General features: G+C 40.7%; 2 protein-coding genes across 2 annotated transcripts in view; both read left to right on the top strand.

The window, feature by feature from the left end:
- The first annotated feature begins 1,351 nt into the window (after positions 1 to 1,351).
- LOC131669438 (U4/U6 small nuclear ribonucleoprotein Prp31) lies at positions 1,352 to 3,988 on the top strand. Its single transcript, XM_058944305.1, has 8 exons — positions 1,352 to 1,584; positions 1,798 to 1,995; positions 2,074 to 2,278; positions 2,488 to 2,657; positions 2,735 to 2,892; positions 2,975 to 3,265; positions 3,353 to 3,577; positions 3,660 to 3,988. Exons 1-8 carry the CDS (start codon positions 1,467 to 1,469, stop codon positions 3,762 to 3,764), a joined length of 1,470 nt encoding a protein of 489 aa, XP_058800288.1. The 5' UTR covers positions 1,352 to 1,466; the 3' UTR covers positions 3,765 to 3,988.
- Positions 3,989 to 6,153: 2,165 nt separating this feature from the next.
- LOC131669465 (cerebellar degeneration-related protein 2-like) overlaps positions 6,154 to 20,345 on the top strand; it is a 54,699-nt gene continuing 40,507 nt past the window's right edge. Inside the window, exon 1 of the mRNA XM_058944343.1 lies at positions 6,154 to 6,446. Coding sequence (XP_058800326.1) covers positions 6,353 to 6,446 — 94 coding nt within the window. The 5' untranslated portion in view covers positions 6,154 to 6,352. The remainder of the gene's footprint in view (positions 6,447 to 20,345) is intronic.

Raw genomic sequence — 20,345 nt, 5'->3', positions numbered from 1 at the left:
TCTCTCTCTCTCCCTCTCTCGTGCGGTCGCCACAGGACGCCACGCCATTCGGCCCGTGGCCGCTTATGACCTGGGGCCACGGAAAATTTATTTTTCTCCGCTCGCTTCATTGTGCACCCTCGAGAAGCAGACGGCACAGATCGAGGGGGAAAACGGGCAGACGCGCGGCGACGCGCTGGCGGCGCTCTGACTAACGATCGCGCGTATATATATACGCGCGGTAGCGTGATTTCACTTGGAGAGACCGATGCACGATAATCCTGCGATTTCCACGTTAGTCATCGGCCTTTTGCTTTTATCTCCCGATGTGTACGTAACGGCGGGAGCATCGCGATTGGAGATTAGCTGCCGAGAGGTTCCTGCTTTTCGAGTTGTGCCTCGTGCGCGCGCGGCTATACTCGTCCAGTCAAAATATACCGCATGCATTTGAAGATGTCAAGAGAGTAAGGAAAGCGTGAGAAACCGATGGCGGTACACGCACGAGTGATCGCTCCATATTTTTCGATTGCCATTATTCAGATTTGAATGGCGCTCTTTGCCCGGAGAAAAGATCGACTATAGTTGTAATTGTGACTAATGTTAGCTCAATTAGGACCAATTTTATGATTAGTCGTAATAGAGAACACAAATGTTGAATGAAACCAGTTAATTGCCGGATCAACGACGATTACACGACGGTGATTTATTTGAAAAAATGTGAGACTCAACATTATGTTGTGCAGTGATAATGCGACATTGCACTTATACGACACTGCACTTGTTACATGTTGAAATCAGATACATACGTTTAATACTTGTCATTTTCCTGACTAAGTAGATTTTGGCGCATTCGACAACACTGGCATTTTTTTTAATGTAACGCAGGTTTGGAGCTCGAAAAAATGAGGAAAAAATCGAGAAAGTTGAATTTGTTAAAGAATAATAGGTGTAAACGCGTCATTGAAAGGGCCCAGCTATCACTTGGCCAAATCTAGTGACAATTATATTAACTTTACTATAATTTTCTACTGCACTGCCAACAACAGCAATATGACGAAAACATCTACTAAATCAATAAATAGCAGTTTTTAAATAATTTTCAATTTTAGAGTTATCTGTTAAACCTCTTGATTTGTCACCAATTACATATATGTATTCAAGTAAATACAATTTAGACATTAATATTAATACTTTATCGAAATAAATAATATAATAACATGATGAAAAAATCTCACGTTGATGCTGAATTTACATTTTCTCAATTTCTATTTTCTTCAATAGTCCCCGCTTTTTGTACGCATGCGTGACGCCTATGAAAAATGCAAAATTTCTCATGCATGATGGCGCTTCAGTCCAGTCAAGTCTCGAGCGAACGAAGCTGATTAGGCACGTCAAGCGTCGTAGCGTCCAAAACCAAGCATTGAACCTTAATGAACAGTCGATTGTTGTTCTGGTACTTGTAAGGATATTTAAAGTATTAAACAACAATGTCTTTGGCCGATGAACTTTTAGCAGATCTTGAGAGTGACGATGACATTACTCCAGATGAGCCACAGCCAGAACAACCCTTTCCAACATCAATTGCTTCTAAGCTGACAGAAACAGGTTAGTTTGCTGTTGACACATTTTGTTTTATTATAAGAAGTAATATTATAATGCACTTCCATTGAAAACGTTCGCTAAAATAATTTATTATTTGTCAATATTTTTATTTTATTAGAAAATATTATTTCCAGTGAGTTTTTTCACTAAGTTTAGATGTAGTTCTCTAATTTTAGGTTAAGTATTTTTTATTTTAACATTGAGATTCTGTTATAGATGTAAAAGTTGATTCGATCAGACAACTAGCGAAATTAAGGGATTCGCCTATTGTACAGAAAGTAACCTCTCAAATCGAAAAATATGGAAAAATTGCAAGAAAATGCTCGGACATTATAGGTCCGGTTGAGTCTGACCCTGAATATCAATTGATAGTTGAAGCTAATAATCTGGCTGTTGAAATTGACTCTGAAATTGGTGAGTCTTAATTTATATTAATTTACATACGTTTAGCTTTTAAAATAATTGTTTATTATTTACTATCTTAATTTCCAGCAACAATACATCGATTTACTACTAGTAAATATTCAAAAAGATTTCCAGAGCTTGAGTCTCTTGTTGTTGAACATTTAGAATACTTAATGACAGTTAGAGAATTAGGAAATGACTTAGATAAAGCCAAAAATAATGAAATATTGCAACAATTCCTGACACAAGCCACAATTATGGTTGTCACTGTAACTGCATCTACAACACAAGGGTAAGCATCTTCGTTTTTATGAAAAATTTACCAATGAAACACAGTAACTATTTTGAGTATCATGATTTCAGCATTTCAATAAATTTATTCTGAATCAAGAATTCCACTGATGGAAAATTTCAAAAGTTTTTACTGTATAGTGTCATTGTGATTCATAAACTCTGTAAGTAAATTTGAGTAAAAATAATAATAGTTTATATTTATTTTAGACAATTGCTAACACCAACAGAGCTCAATGCTGTTAATGAGGCTTGCGATATGGCAATTGAGCTCAACAATTTAAAACAACGAATATATGAATATGTGGAGAGTAGAATGGCTTTCATAGCTCCAAATCTATCTGCAATTGTAGGTGCTTCAACAGCAGCCAAGCTTATGGGTATTTATCTAGATTAATTTTTTAACTAATGTTAAAATTTGATTACCTATTAATTCATTAATTTTTTATTACTACAGGTGTTGCTGGAGGTTTAACAAAATTATCCAAAATGCCATCTTGTAATATTTTACTTTTGGGAGCTAGAAAAACTACTCTTTCTGGTTTTTCACAAGTAACAGCATTACCACACACTGGGTTCATTTATTATTCAAAAATTGTTCAAGATGCTCCTCAAGTAAAAATTATAAACAGTTGATGCTAAACTTTCTTACATCTTTACTTTTCAACTTGTATTACAAAGATAATTTTTTTCATAGGATGTACGTAGAAAAGCTTCCAGACTTGTTGCTGCAAAAAGTACATTGGCTGCTAGAGTTGATGCTTGTCATGATAGTACTGATGGTCATATTGGACAACAATTTCGAGAGGAAATAGAAAAAAAGCTTGACAAAATGTTGGAACCACCTCCTGTTAAATTTGCGAAACCATTGCCAAAACCAATTGACCCTGGCAGGAAAAAGCGTGGTGGAAAGAGAGTTCGTAAGATGAAAGAAAGATATGCCATTACTGAGTTCAGAAAACAAGCCAACAGAATGAATTTTGCTGATGTATGTATTTGAAGAAATTAAAAATACTCCATTGTATATTTTACTTTGTTTTTTTAATTTAGATAACAATATTTTGTTATTTTACAGATTGAAACGGACGCATATCAAGAGGATCTAGGCTATACTCGCGGTACAATAGGAAAATCTGGGGCTGGAAGAATCAGAATGCCACAAGTCGACGAAAAGACAAAAGTGCGTATTTCAAAAACGTTGCAGAAAAATTTGCAAAAACAACAGCAATGGGGAGGTAGTACAACAGTAAAGAAGCAAATTTCGGGAACTGCTTCAAGTATCGCATTCACACCACTACAGGTATTTATATTTAAGCTTCTGAATGTATTCCTAATTCTATTATCAACTTTCAAAATACTAACAACTTTTTTCTAATTTTCAGGGATTAGAAATTGTTAACCCACAAGCTGCTGAAAAGAAAGTGAATGAGGCTAATGCAAAATATTTTTCAAATACATCAGGCTTCTTCAAAGTGAAGAAGACATAATATGTAAGATTTTTATTTGAATTCATTGAAAAATGTGTTCGGAAAAGTTAGGTTTTAAAAATATAAGAATAAAAACTTATTTTTATAAACTGTTTCATTCGATTTCAAAGCTTTTCTTATCTTACACAATGTTACAGACAATTCCTAAATAATATATATTTACAATTTTATTAGTCTAACTGAATTAACTGATTGTACTTTTAAAAATTCAAGCTACACAAGTATTTATTTTGAAAATGTCGAAAATTAAAATTTAAACATAGAATGGATACGTTATAATCAGTTCATCTGTCTGAAATATAAACTAGTCTCCTCTTTAAATGTGTTTTTATTTTATTTATATGAATTAATTAATGTTATTTGATTATTTGAATACAATTTTTTAGTATTTAATAATAATATAATATAATATATAATTTTATAATTAAACATTACAACGACAACAATATAAGAAAGTCAAGCCAAATGGTTTTCCTCTTTTAAAATGATTAGAAAACCATATTCGGTTTATTTTTTGCTCAAAATTCAGAGCCTTGCAGAACTTTGTCAATTGTAGCAGTGCATACAATTGACAAAGCAACTCAATACAACTCAAAATAAAGTAAGTGACACATTTGAATGAGATTTGAATGTTTTTAAAGGCTTTACTTATTTTTTATTAAATTTAAAAAACGTAAAAAATCACGTTTTAGTTTGTATTGATTGATTATAAGCTTAGAGCGTAGAGTGTTAAGCTATTCGTTTATACTAAAAGAGCTAATAAAACCTCTCGATCTGACTGGAAATCTGAAAATTAAGAATAGTGACCGAGACAATAAATAAGAAATTGAACAAAACAGAGATGTATATACGTAACTCACTTGAAAGTACGCGCAGGTAGTACAAGTAAATCATTACTGAAAGTATGTGATAATCGTTTTATTGATTCTGAATGATCTTATCCACACACGATGGTTATGGTTGAGGACCGATTGTGGAACTTCTACTGTGTTGTAATCTATCAATAAATCTAAAAAATTCTGGAAATTTTTCACTACAGAATCATTTGGCACTAATAATATTTCCAATTTTAAGAATATAATAGTTACGTGGTACATATGCAGTTCCAATATATCTGCGTACTGAACAGTATCAATGTACATAATTAAGTAACGTTAACAACATTGAATAATGCTTGTATACCTGTTAACAGTTACCAATGCGTGTGACGGAATGTCAAGAAGAATTTTCATGTCGCGACACAGAATGACATCAACAACTGTCGCGTTGTACAGAGTGAATAATTCGTGTAAAACGTATTTGTATCGTATATCCAATGTCAGAATTGAAATTAATCCAACGTTACCAATAAATTGTTTTCTACGAAATAATAGTCTGCAAAAAAATTTTTCGAAATAAATCATCAGTCTTAGTTCTTATTAAAATTATTGTTCATAGATAGCGATCCTCGACGGCTGCATTCGGAAGGAATTTATATGACAAGTCGCTTGCGCTGCTTTAAAAATAATTGTTCTGGCCACGCTGCATATGGAGATTGAAACTTGGACACTTTTCTCTTATTAGTATTTTGTCGTCAAAGTAAAATTCACGTGAAAAACCCGTTTATAAATATCACTTTCAGACATTTTCTTGTTTGAATGGCAACTTTTCAGCAATAACAATTTTTCTTCGCCGTTAGAGTTCAATAATAATAATACAATAACTTATACACATCAAATTTTAATTAGATAACTTGAAAATTAGAAGAATGCAAGTGGCTCAAGCACATGCAGATAAATGTTTACTGAATAAGCAAAAAGTTCTTTTTTCGCTTCTCACAAAAAACTATCAGTTCTTGTACAATGAATCTCATAATTATAATAAAAATGTCACACTCGCATCACAATATTAATCATACTTACCAAATGTGAATACGGTGTATGCAAAACTATATGACTGTGAAATGCTTACGCATTTGGAGAACAATGCTTCTTAATGGAATAGTTAAATTATATGCAGTACATTTAAATATAACAGCAGAAAGAAAACCGAACAAATTTAATAATCATAAAAACAACCCTCACCTTTCCAAAAGTGGTAGGGAGGACTGATCTGCAGAGTTCAAAGTGAACTTAGTAACGATAAAAAAAATTATAGCAACATAGAGAAAAATTTTAAATAATGCAAGCAACTCGCTCAGTGAATATTTTACCAAGCAGTGCTCTGACTTCAGGATTTTGTACTTTGCGTGAACTCGCGCCTATATACGAGTTCTGTACGTGCATATTTTTCAAATTCTTCAGTACACGTAGTTTTCTGTGAAGAAAAGATAGAGGGAGAGACCGAGCGAAGACACGTCCCGATATTCCCTTCCTCTTTGCTCCGAGTCGATATCAGTCGCTCATTCGAATTCGCTCAGTGTATAATTATCATTACACACGGACGTTGCTCTGCTCTCACGCGCGGTGACGTTAGCGCGTGTGCGAATGTACTCTCTCTCTCTCTCTCACTAGCGGAAAACGTGCCCGGGCGTTGATTCGTCACACGAGCACTCAATCATATTCGCGCGCGCACTGCAGTGTTGGAAGAACGGCGCGAATGTGGAAACGATGAACGAGCGCTACAGAGTAACCATGGCCACTTTGGAGGAGTTTGAAAGTGCTTGGGAGCTACTGACAAGCAGCGGAGTCTGGGCGGGAAACGGTGCGTTTGCTTGCTTCTTCCTCTTTGCGATATCACCGGGTGGACTTTCGCGCACGCGCGACACGAGCTCGCTCGCGAGAACGACGATCCGGCGCGCTGCAAAGCTACCAGGGCCGCCCTGCACTCGAAGCCGAGGATTGGGTCGACGAACGAAAATTCGACTGCTTCTCGCAGGAATAACATTCGGTCGATCTCGGCGGAATGGCAATGAGGCAGGGGGACCTGGCGAGGTATGCCATTGACGCGCGGCACGCCAATCGTGTCGATCAATGAAACGAGCACCCCGAGACCGACGGAAAGCTTTCGTCCGTTCGCGTACGGAAATCCACTTTCTTGACGTTTGAGCGCAGCATCCGCTGCGAACGTCAGTTGTGAACGTCGCGGAGCGGCAATCAAGTAATTGGATTGGCAAGGTCCGTTTATTTATGTTGGCGCGGCTGCGACGTTGCGTCAAGCCGATCGCGCCTCAGCGTATCCCATATCGCGTAACGCTCGCGGCTACGCGCGTCTGCGTGTGTACCTACCTGTTAGCGAAGGATATCTCGTTTGTTTGGTAAACACCGAAGGCACGGCGAACCGGTCGGCTCGGAGAAGCGCTCCGAGCGGTATAATATTCTATTTCCCCGGCGATGACGCGCCGCCGCCGGACGGTCGAGTGGCTGACGGCGATTTCAAATTGTTTCTAATCGCGTCGATGCCCACTGTCGCGTCGACAGGCCCGCGTGTAATTCGAAAATACCTGTCGAGCGTTGGTGGAATTGCGTCCGCTGCAGTATTTTGACGAGCGCGCCGATCTCACTTGGACGTGGACGGGTAACGTTTTTCCCACCAAGCTGTCATTGCGCACGAGATTCTCGTTGGTGTTCCTAGGCCGAGAATGGCCTAATTTGCGGATCATCGAGTTCTCATTGATCGCCATTAGATGGTTTCATGTTCTACAGTATCGTACAGTCCTGTTGTCTTTCTAATAGCTATAACTTATTTGTTGAAACTCGTAACGATCTCTACAAATCTCTCTTTCCGCAGTGTTTTTCGCTGTCCGCGGAATCCGTTTCATGAAACGTTGCAATCTTACAACTCGCGTGAATTCAATTTCGAGACGCGCGAAATCGAATTGAGGCGAGCTCTGATACGAATCGCATTTGGCGACGAAAATGCGTTATACGGCAGCCGGCTCGACCGTTACAAAGCCATGACTAGGACAGCTGCACAGCATCGCAAAGAGATGCAGCCCGCGCGATAAGATGCGCGATAAAGAAAGTTCGCGAGAAAGAAAGCAAACGGAAGGCCAACGATCGCTAGCATCGTCCGTAGCATGCGAGGTATCGCGGAAAGAAGGCGTTGCGCGAAAATAGATCAGCCGGTTTCGCGCCTCGCTATAAGAGGCGCCTGACGCGGTCGTCGCTAGAATTTTCCACAACCGACGCCCGCGGGTGAAACTCGTCGGCCCGACGAGCGCGGATTGGGCGACCGCGCCTGTCGGCAATCAGAGCGCGATCGCCTATTGCGGACCGAGCGCCCGTGCATCTTCACCGTTTATCTTTGCTATGCCTCGGCCTCGGCCTCCTCCTCCTCCTCCTCCTCCTCGGGTTTGTTATTCTCGTTGTTGCGGATCGGATATGACTTTCTATACCGACGAAAAAGACTATATATATAAAAAAAATAAAACAGGCTTCCTTTGTTTGGCCGGAATTCAATCTCGGATAATATTATTTCCGCGTTGCATTGTCTGCGCGTACTCGTATCCCGCGATGAGTTTTGCTTTTCGCAATTAACTTTACACCTGCGCATTATTCTCATGCATTTTTCATGTCTCGATGCTTTCATTTCGAATCTGCGTTTTATTAGCAACTGTTTTGTTGCGCTCCGGCGTAGGCTTCAATTTTTTTTTTTTCTTTCGAGAAAACGATTATAGTTTATATTTCAAACATGAATTCATTAAAATAATGCTTGTTTCGTTAAACGTCTAATTTTATGCTCACGCGCTCGCTGATAACGCTACTTGATGGCGCTTCGAAGAAAATTAATTTTGAATACTGATACGAACATTAATAAAAAGAATTGGCTGAAAATTCTTGCGTAATGTGAGAAGAAAAAAGAGCTTTTTCGCATGATTTTACTTTAATGCCTTCAATTAGATTATGAATTAACTGTAACACTGTACGGTTCCGAGTAATTTTGTAAGATTATTGAATAAGAGTTACAGTTACATGGATGTTAAGTATTCCCACGATTGTATATTTCGCCATCTGATACGTTGATGTAATAAAGCACAGCTAATTTTGGTCGACTCTCCGCATTGAATTCAAACATTAACACGAAGATCACGGTAAAAATACGCGAAATGTACACGCGCGTGCTTTTTCAAACGTTACAGACAATACGCCAATAAGATACGAATATCCGATACACTCGGAATACACGCACATACATTTCCGCTCACCCAATTACAAGTACACGCGGCAGGTTCGAAGCGTGTCGTAACGCACGCGAGTGGACGCTGTCGCGAACGGTTCATTTTCGTAATTCGCGCGCGCTGCCTTCGAGGGTCGAACAAGACGACGCGTCCTCGAATCGCGTTGAATCCTACTTCTTCGAGTCGCGCGCTCTTTCGAGGGACGACGCTCGGCGTTCCGACGTCCGAGCGTCCGATCGGCACTTTGCAGTCGCCGCGCGCGACCCGCGGACAGCTTTCGTCGGTCGTTTAATCGTTCGCGAAAGAAAGCCGTCGCTGTCAGCTCTGCCGCGAGCAGGCGACGGCTGAAACGCGAAAAAAAAAAAAAAAAAAAAAAAACACGAAACGCGCGCGCGATCCCGTGACCTCTGCGCCCGTGTCGGCGATCGCTTTAATCAATATGCCCCGAGAGTTTAATTGTCAGTGATGAAAAGTCTCTATCGGGGGAAAAAACCTCTCGTTGCCTATCCTCGTTCTCCGCGATTACGGCGCAGCCGTGACGCCGGCTGATTAATCGACGCGAGCGACTCTCGGCCGCGTCGCGTTTGCCAATCCGCTGCGTGCCGCTCGACTCCAAGTGGCACGATACTTCGCGACAACAAAAATACACTGTTCCGCTGATGATACGCCGTTATTACTGTTCTTTTCAATTTGCGCGATTGCTAAATTGCACTCCCGATCGCTGGTGCACGGCCCGACCGACTCGGGCGTCAGCGGCGCTCGCAGCTGCAAAACAAAGAAAAGCCGAACAAACGATAAGAATGCCATTATATAAGCGCGTAATCGAAAGCCCATTGAACATAATGTATAGTACGAAGGGAAGGGTCGACGGCCAAGATTTTCGCTCGTCGCTTGGTGCGTGCAGAGCAGTCGCTCGAACGCAATAATCCACGATAAGTCTTACGTAAAAGCAGAACGATGTCGCAAACGGGGATCCCGAAGTGGTGCGCGCGAGGCAAGCGCGAAGACAAGCAATGAAAAAACAGAAGAACTATGTGTATCGTACTCGCTGTCTCGATTTCAACGGAGGCGGTCTCAGCGCTAATTTGTCCGCGGATCGAATACAGTTTGTCCACGCGTAAAAATCCCGCGGGAGTCCTCTCGCGCTTGAGCGCCGCCGCAGCTCTAAAGTCACCGTCGTCGGGACGTTCTTTTATCGGGCCTCATTAGCAGCGCGCGAGCGCGCGACAAACGCGTGCATGTACGAGTACAGCTGGAAAGCGGCGCGCGTCAACGCTTTTTAGTCGCCGCCTGTCGCTCTTTCGTTTTCCATATATTTATGCGTCTGTTCGCGCGCGCTTACGTGCGACCACGTACGGTGGACGTACTTGACTTTTTCAACGCGACATAGTAGGCACTTTGAGTGAAATTCACGTGAAAATGTTTTACACGCTTTATTATAAATATGTCGTATCAATGATTTCGTAAGATATTTACAAATCAAAAATTCCATAAAACTCGTATGAAAATATATGTATAAAAAAAAAGAATTTTATATTTGACATTCAATATATTCGATAAGTGCTTCTTTGGTAATTTTTCATCGGCTACAATCTCGTCTAACTGTTATCTTGCCCGCGGCATTTCGTCTCGTCGTTAAATAGCTTAGAGACCATTGCAACTTGCAGCTAGCCACGTGCCCAGAGTCGGCAGCTTGAACCACTGCTCGGATATCCTTATTCGTATATCCCCAAACTGATACAGTTCGTCCAGTTCAATGAAACTTGATTTTGTTTATCCGTGCATCGAGGATGGTATTTTTAGCGCGTGGTTATAAGCGTCTATGGCAGTCTCTCTAAAGTAATATTCTCTTTTGGATCTTTGCGAACTGCTATCTCCGGATATAATTGTAGTTTCCTTAATAACGTATTAAATAAATACTCTCCATGAGTTAAGGAATTTTCAAACTACAACACGCATATTCTCAAAGCAGACAATGATTTATTCAGTACCGCTGATGCTATAAACTAAATAAATTATAAACAACGTGTACAAACTTGACTTTGTATACTTGAAATATAACTCGATTATTTAATTTAGCGGGGAAACTTTGCGTCGCCGATTATTCATAAAGCAGATGAGTATTGAGCTACGATAAACCATAAGTTCATGCTGCAACTGTACGTACAATACGAGTATACTTTCACAATTGCCTATACTATACCGACACTCGTATTTTCGCCGTACAATAAATAACTTTACTGCTGCGAATGGACGCAGCAAAACTAGTGCGCGCGCCGCATCGCGTGCGAGTCAACGCGCCGGAACGATCTTGACCGATATAATTAAGACAATGAAATAGTTAGATAAGCAGACAACGCGCAGCCGCCGTGAGCGGCGCGCGACGACACTTGCCTCTTCGTCCCGGCGATCGCTCGACAGTTATTCGGCTCGCGAATGGATTAGTCTCGGATGGGCAGCGCGCGACTGCCCCTTTCTCTCGCGCGACTTTTTCTCCATACTGCCATTCGTAAATCTCTCTACCCTCTTACGAGGATCACGAGGAGGCTGCTCTGCTCGACCGCCTTACACAGACAACGCGCGAGCACGCACTCTCTAAATATCAGAGTGTTGTCACGGTGCTCGACGTTGACAGTCCGCGCGTTTCTCGCAAACAAACTAATGAATGCAATTACACGCCGGAATGCAACGCAACGAGTTTTACGCGTCCGTGGATGATAAACAAGAAGAAAACTGAAAACTCCGTAATAAATGACACCCGCACACGCGACTGGCTTCGAAAGTCCGTGCAGCTTTTTCAGCTGGCAAAGCGTACGCTAGACAGTTTCTCATCGTTTACAGAGGATCAGCTTGTCGTACGATACGATCACGTACGAATGAAGCTCCGCGCACACGGACATTCTCGTCGCTTGCAGCAGATTTGCTTTCCAAGAAGAAATGCGCGAAAATGCTCGTTTATCACGAGCGGAGTCGTGCGCGTCTTCTCCTCCGCGGTAGCTTACACGTACCATCGATTTAAGATGCTGCGCGACCATTCAGGAGCGCATTAACGAAACTTCGCGATTCTTCTCGTTCCTCGCGACAATCGCCTGCAAGCGCAGCTGCCAGCGGCGTTTCGATCAGCACCAAGAGGCAAAAAAGGCACGATCCTTCTACATTACGGTAGGTGTGTAACGAAACCAAAGCAGTAAAGGTTGGGACTGTCGCGGCACTACTGTCAATCAAGGGTAAAAGGGTGAAAATTAACTTGAAAATTATGTCGTGATTGTCAAGAGCATCCACAAAGAAAACGCGTGGTCGTAAGGACGCATAAACCTTCAAATTTTCGTTACTTTAATTCAAGAAAATCTCGATTAATCCAGGTTCGGAAGCACCTCATTAGGGTACAAGTATTTCGAGGATTTCTGTGCATTTACGATCTTAGATTCGGATTTAATGCGTCAAAATACATACGTAACCTTCTTAAAAATAGAGATTACTTGTATTGTACTAATTAAGGCTGAAATTTATAATAGTTTACTCTCGTGGTGAGATTGAATGATAAGCCGAGAACGATATGAAAAATTTTCAAAAATCACAATGAAACTATATGCGGAGAATCTGTATGAATTTGATTATTTTTTCCAATCGATTGATAATCTATCAATATAAAGTATCTTAGTATAACGATTTTTCGTCAAGATCAAATTCGAATATGCTGCGGGTACAAGGTGCAGAAAAGAATATGCCAATAGGTCATCTGGAATAATCTAAGGGCCATGTATCTTCTGGTGGTCGATGAAAGTCGCGTTAAAAATCCAAGTTTCCTAGTTGTATTTTGACCTTCTGAATTCGAATTGCGAGGATGTTTAGCTGGACGAGTTGTTTAAGCCTCTATAAACCTTTCGGTAATTAATTTACACACTTTATGAGCATAAAAAATGTTTGTAAATTTCACGTCGAATAAGTAGCACTTTGATTATTTGAAAAATGTTAATTAGAAGCCGAAATACAATAGTTTAACTAACAAAGTCCCGTGACGTCGGCTTTTTTATTTGTTTAAATCGCTATAATCAGGCTTCGAATGAAGTTTCTAAATTGTTGACCTATCAATTTGTTCGTTATTTTACGAGGAATCCGTCTCTTTTTTCCAATTGTAAAAACATTAGTTAGAACCGAAAATATTGCAATTTAACAAACAAAAAACCCATGACTTTTTAACTGATGTAAAAAAAAATTCTAATTTCAACCCAAGATATAGCAAAATTAGTGCGAGAGCGGAATGCGTGTTAAGTGGTGCGTGGCCCTTCGATGGCTTTACTTAATTTATTATATTGCTGGCTCTGAATAATATTTTTATAATTAAATAATACGTACATATTCTTGGTAAAATTCGGACGTAACCTATGTTTTAAAGACTCACATTATTTTCTATCTATTCGTGCTATTTTCATCTGTGATCGGTATTTCTTAGAACATTGCAAATCATTTGGATACTCGACCACACCTGCAAGTTCGTTATAAAAGATGTGACAGCAGCTTAAATAATTAAAACTTTCGCGGCACCGCGTTATTTTCTTTGTTAAAATGCAATATTTTCGGTTCTAACGACACCGGGTACTTTAATTAAAAGATAAGTTATGCATCAATCGCGTAGGTAATGAAATGGGACCGCATTTCGGAAGACTACCTCGTCAATGAGCCGACTCTCATTGAAGCCGATCGTAGCATTCTGTACGGAATCTCGTACTTCTTCAATTCGGCAAAAAATTCACCTTTGTTTTGTATGCATATGTATTGGATGACGCAATTTACATGCAAGCCATTTTATTGCAAACAGATATTTCTTTTGATAAGGAGCTGCCGTAGAAAGAAGAACACTTTTCTTGTTCTCTATATAGTATACAGTATATTTATGATTGATAATATTATCTACTGCGTTGACAACTTAAACAAACAAAAAATATGCATCGAGATGCGAAATTAAATTAAAGACAATCTTTTTTGTTAGAATATATTTTTATGTACTTATTATTTTTGTTGGTTTAATATAAACGGAACATTTTTTGTGATGCATAAACAAAACACGTTTTATATTTTCGAACGAAGTAGTTGCTATTCGATTTCGTGGGGCTAACTAACTTGCCAACTCGCCAATCGTTGATCATCACGAGACATATTTAACTGTGCATTTTGCATATTTTGCATATCTGTTCAATCAAGCACTAATGAAGATTTCATTGACCGATTGAATGATTATTCAAGTTGAATATGCAAATAAAAGATGATCTCGCGAAACACCACTTGTTTCCTAACTAACCAACCCGTTCAGTCTCCAGCTGTCGGGCTTCCATATAAATGATACTTGTACCTGCTATGCTCCACATTGGTTTGCTTCTATGACCATTATCTGTAATCTGAACCGTTATAAATAATACATCATCATATAAAACAAACCTGTCGACCTCTTTTTCCATCCTCTCTTCTCTCTTTAATGTGTCAATTATTTAAGCTCGATTCTATTGTTTCCAGTGGATGTATATACTTTTCTCTTCAATCACATAGCGAAGACGTTAACTGTTACAGCTTTATAGTTGTAACTTGGCACGCCTAATTCCTCGTTTGCGGTTGCAGTATCGCGGAACATACGTACGTATATGTGTGTGTACGTATGTACATCGATCAAGCGTTGAGCAACGAACGCAGCTCGAGCTACTTGAATTAATGCCACTCTCTTTCTTCGCACGTTTAGCATGAGAGAATGCGCCTATGGTATTGTTACGCTCGACGCGAGTGTTATGTACTTATTTATGGTGTACGATTGGTATAACGAGATTGAGTGTCGGCGCGCTACGCGAACAGTAAGCGTAATTACATAAATACGCGGTGGCGCGACGCCAGTGCAACCTGTGTCATTAGTCTGATCTAATTAGAGGGAAAATGATATATCCTGTAAAAAGGATGATTGTCCGATGAGAAGCCAAGTGAAATTTGGCGGCTGATCGGATGTTTCGGTCGCGTCCTTCAGACTGCACGATCAAAACGAGAGCAGCCGTAATTTTCACGAACCGGAGAGCGTGAAATTTCGCCGAGGGCGATCCTATCTTGGCATCGGATCTCCGGTGGCGGCGCTACACGGCAACCATCGCATAATTAGCTCTGTACGCGGCGCCAAGTGGAGACGGAGCCGCGCGTGAACGAGAAAAAGAAAAGAAACGTAATGCTATCTCCGCGCTGCTCTCCGGACGGATTCGACGTATTTTTCGCGGCCCGATACATCGCCCAGATGATTCGCTTCGCGTCTCACAATGGCTCGGCGCGGCGGCTTTCTCTCGTTTCTTTCGGCGCCTTAAATGAGCAGACGAATCGCGCGCGCCTCTTTATATTCTAACTGGGTGGCGAATCGCTCGCGAGCTGCTCGCCTTACGTATATGGGTAATTCTCGGCTATTTCGATTGCCTTGTAACCCTTAGGTTATGGATTTTTTTTTAATTTGGCACAATTGTTGTACACATAAAAGTGAGATTTTTCCCAAATTTTGAAGACGATTAATTATATCAAAAGTTATTAACAGTTAAAGAAAAATGATAAAAAATTTTCAAACGGCTATATTTTAAAAACTAATAAAGATATCGAAGTCGGATTTTTTTCAAAATACTTATAATGCCTTAAAATTTCGAAATAATTACAACAATAATCAATAAAAAATTTTTTTCGAAAATTATTAATTTTTTGTTTAAAAAATTGCTAATATCTCAAAAAGTATATTTTTTTTGAAAAATTCTTGCTCCTGCGTGTTCCTGAGGATTTTTAATCAAAAGAAGATGTCTCGGTGTACGTCGCAACGGCAGCGGGACGTCTTCGTGGTCTTACGCTGAGGCGTTTTCTTCTAATTAAGGCTACGCCTTCCGATATGTCGGGCCCTTGAATTTTATGATTGTTTTCGATAGAAAAAATCCTCAGGAACACGCAGGAGTAAGAATTTTTCAAAAAAAATAATATACTTTTTGAGATATTAGCAATTGTTTAAACAAAAAGTTAATAACTTTCGAAAAAAATTTTTTATTGTTTATTGTTGTAATTATTTTGAAATTTTAAGGCATTATAAGTATTTTGAAAAAAATCCGACTTCGATATCTTTATTAGTTTTTAAAATATAGCCGTTTGAAAATTTGTTATCATTTTTCTTTAATTGTTAATAACTTTTGATATAATTAATGTATCGTCTTCAAAATTTGGGAAAAATCTCACTTTTATATGTACAACAATTGTGCCAAATTAAAAAAAAATCCGCAACCTAAGGGTTACAAGTTAGTCGAAATAGCCAAGAATTACCCATATACGAGTAGATGGCGATCTCGCGCTCTCTGCTCTCGATTTCCCAGCTCGGACGTGTTTGGGGGACCAACCGCGGACCAATCGATCTTCATCGTGAAACTATGCGTTGGCGCCTTTGATTTTCAGAACGGCTCTTCTCCGATATACCGCCCGTAACGTGCGCAATGTCATTCGTTAAATCATTCGCAACTTCAAATACATTGTTATTAGCTCTTTTGTTGGTACCGATAGGGCCGTAAGCTCGTTGAATTTTCTGCCGCCGATTCATTTATAAAGAAACAACTTTACTGAACATCGAAAAACATGCATTTTTTCCATGTACACAACAGTTGAAATAGTATTCGATTGCCGAGTGTCAAGGAAAAAGTCGATTTACTTTCTGTCCTCTTCGAACTATAAATCAAAGTGTCGAAACGACATAGGCTTGTCTTTGCAAAAAGAAAAAAAACGGAAGGCACGCCCAAGACGTTTGGATATCCTTTGATCCAGCCAAGTCCGCAACAACAACAAACAGAAGAAAGAAAAACGGCATCAATGTGTGCTCGCAGTCTACATCCGTTTGACGCAATGGAAAGTCTTAGAAATGTGAGGGCGTTTCGAATCGGCGTCTGAAGGCGATCTCGCACGTCGGCGAATTCATCGATAGGCCACTTTTAACGTCGACCAGGCTGAAACATCTTGAGATTTTAAGCAGGCCGGCAGCGTTGCTGCAAATATATCGCGATTGAAAAAGATGGAAGAGAAATTTATAAGACGCAGTAGTAATGTGCGAAATCGGCCAGACAGAACTGAGCACCACGACGAAAGGTTCACGTTCTGACTAGAAAGACAATGTTTCGCACTGACTTTTACTCCTTAAGCTAAAAACTTGGTGTATCATTATCACTGTTGATTGTTAATTATTGTGACACGCAAGTACATATGATTTCGTATTTTTTTCTGAGACACATCTGTCTACTCGACGAAGAGTGGCAGCTCGGCCCATTGTGTATAACAATTAGGCTTCTCGGTCAAAAAACAAAAGCGTCTATCCCTTTTCCTTCGATTATCCCGGATAGAAACAGTTGGCGGTCAGCGATCCGCGTCACCTGCTGTGCCAGCCGCCCACGCGCGCGCGCAAGTAAATTCGTTCCGGTCGTCCTGCAATGACGACACACCTTGCCACTTGTAATTGCTAGCTCCATATTTATCTCTACGTCGAAAGTCAGTTTCGCGGCTCTCGTCTTCTCTTTGCCGACGCGCGCTCGCGTGATTGGATCGTTACTTCGCGCGATTCATTCAACCGACGCGTGAGTGTCCGCACAGAAAGGAAGGTTGGACGCCCGCGTGCGTCGTCGTTCTTATATTTTTCTTTCTGTTTTTTTTTTTGTTTTCGGAAGTGACATATTTAGGCTAATACGGTGAAAGTGCGAACGTGGACTTTCATTAAAAGCCGCGCGATTTATCTGCGCGATTTATTTCGCTGCGGCTCCTGGGAAGTGTCTTTCTTTTTGCGGCGAGGTTTTCATAATCTTTGTGTTCGCGGCTATGAGAACTACATGCACACTGTAATTTGCTTTTAATGATTTCCCGAAGAACCTTTTTTTTTCTCTGTCTCTCTCTCTCTCTGTCAGGCGGACGCGCTGGTTTCGTTCGCGTTATCGTCGTGATTTATTTTGTGAATTTCAGAAGGTTCAGGAAGTTTATGTTGAATCGGCTGCTTTTCTGGCTGCTATTTTGAAATGCCGTTAGGCTCTGCCGAGCATTTCATTATGCGGCTTTACTTTATAATAGGAGTCGAAACGAAGAGAGCTCAACGTATTTATCTATGCCAGATATCTTCAATTCCGTTCGATGAAAATTAATTTCGAGCTCGTGCAAATATTTCGACTGCCCCTGAAATGTCATGGAAGATGAGCGCGAACGTGGACGTTATAGTCGGCCGGCCGCTCGCGAATCCGACGGCAGGCGCGCGCAGCTTTTGCGCAGCCCGCACGATCGGCTGTCAATATCGCGCTCGCGGCTATATATATATATATACACGGATCGTCGGTAGCAGCATCTCTTCGCGATCGGCAACAGCTCGTCGTGATGTACTTTCTACTGTCGGGAGCCCTCCCCCTCGCGTCAAACAATGAGAGTGTAAATTTTTCACGTCGGGATTCGAAAAAAGAAGAAGAAGGCTCCTTCTGGAGCGTGCGAATAAATCGAGATGCCCCATTGTCTCGGCTAGTTTTCGCGCCGAGAAGAGGCCGGCGCACTTTTCCATGGACGGCCGCGCTCCGGCACACGAAATTCGCAATGGCTGCGCCGGTAAATCACGGCGCGCAGTTACGCGCACGCACGCGCGCGGTTCTCGTAAAGTATTATGATATATCACGGGGTTAAAAGGCGCGCGCGCGCTGCTGTGAAATTTCGCGTTAACCGATCGAAGCCGCAGGCGCGAAGAGCCCGCAATGCTTACGCTCGTGTGCGCGACGACGTGCCGAAGCTGCGAGCGCCAATAGCCTCTCGTGGGTGGACGCCCGTCAGAGCGTAATTGTAATGGGCGATAGCGACAGGAGGCGCGCGAACCAAGCGCACATAACGTATAGAAGCCGGAAGGGTGATTTGCCTTTAACGGGAAATTTCACTTTAATAAACGTCAAGTCACTTTCTACATATCGAGCGGCCTTACACGTTTATTTCGCGGAGCGGCCGATCGAGCGCGATTCACTTTCTTCCTTTTTCGTGACCTTTCGCGCTACTCTCTCTCTCTCTCTCTCTCTGTGCGGGTGGCTGTTGCGCATAATACGAGTAGCCTGTGCTAAGATTGGATATTGGCTGTCGAAAAAGCAAGCAAATAGCCGCGCTCACCGGCGATTTCCCGGAAGTTCTCACGAGATTGCTTCTTGCTCGTACGCCCGTGCGCGCTGCGATGCTTATCGGCGGAAACCATCGTTCAATTACACAATTAGCTTGGAGAATTGAATGTTATCGTTACTGCGCCGGCTTTATTGGTCAGTTTGCAGAGATGTTGGCGGGTAAACCGAGACATTTTTCGACCTTTCGTTACATTTTTTTTTCGATATCTTTTTTCGACAGCTGATAATTTCATCTTAAATTAGACGCTCAGAGTCCGCGTTGCGTTTAATGCGAAACCATCTCCAATCATTGGTTGTCGCGTCAGAAGCAACACATGGAATAAGTTATGTGGGAGCGTTCGTAACTTGACACGTGAAAAATGCTGACAAAACTACATCTTTGAGTGGCTTTAACGAAAGACAACACTTTTTCACGTTTTCAAATGACAGCTTCAATTTATAAAATAATACGAACATGTAATATTGTTTAGCCTACTGCTACAAAGTTAATGCATGATCTACCTTTCGTTATTGATGAACGATTTATGAATGTCGTATGTTTGTATTGTATCAATGAGATAATAATCTACAAATAAATAATTCCACATCACTGCATTTATCATCCTTAGGTCAAGATTTTTATCATTGACTAGGTTAAGAAGAAAAAGACGGATTCGATTTGTCTTAACAAAAAATAAAATTGCCGTTTTGATCTTCTAAAATTATTCAGTTTCTACACATTTAATTACTAAAAATTTCGTACATAGCTGGAAGACATGTCATCATCAAAGCACTCGGCAGTAGATTTTTCATTGGAAGAATCTTTGTCACTAGTCATAATCAAACAGTATTTGCCTTGTCGTTACGAGAAATTCCGATACCATGGTACTTTGCCCAAACAACCGAAGGTCCCAAACTTTGTACCGACACTTTTTATTTTATTTTGTTTTATTTATTTGTACAGACGTGCAACGGATCTATTCCTCTCCGAGATAGAAAAACTCTATTTCTTGCCGCTGTTATGTTCATCATTGGAAATAGCAGAACTTAGTTTTTCTATGAGCAGCTTGCAATCCTGCGAGACAATCCCGTGTCTGCGGAAACTCTGTACAAACCCTGTACAAACCCTGTCTACTTTGTATACTACGTATGTATGGTTTTCCCATAGTTTCCTCTATCTCGTATAGATAATATACACTTTAGAAAACATATCTCGTGTGGCGCTACTGCAGCTTTTCACGATATTTATGTGTCGAAATAATATGAATTGAATATAGCAAAACTGCACGCTCGTATCCGCCAAATCTCTGAAGCAGAAAAACACTTGTTACCTGTAAATAAAAC

This window comes from Phymastichus coffea, unplaced genomic scaffold, assembly GCF_024137745.1.
Source record: "Phymastichus coffea isolate CEN01 unplaced genomic scaffold, Cenicafe_Pcof_1.1 PCOF00093, whole genome shotgun sequence".
Classification (NCBI taxonomy): domain Eukaryota; kingdom Metazoa; phylum Arthropoda; class Insecta; order Hymenoptera; family Eulophidae; genus Phymastichus; species Phymastichus coffea.
Note: the sequence above shows the minus strand (reverse complement) of the source record. Positions and strands in the feature narration are given on the sequence as shown.

Bases quoted from the DNA above. Each gene is read 5' to 3' on its own strand.
- LOC131669438 (XM_058944305.1), top strand. From the start codon at position 1,467: ATGTCTTTGGCCGATGAACTTTTAGCAGATCTTGAGAGTGACGATGAC. The intron at 1,585-1,797 runs GTTAGTTTGCTG...ATTCTGTTATAG, and splicing joins TTCTAAGCTGACAGAAACAG to ATGTAAAAGTTGATTCGATC. The intron at 2,658-2,734 runs GTATTTATCTAG...TTATTACTACAG, and splicing joins AACAGCAGCCAAGCTTATGG to GTGTTGCTGGAGGTTTAACA.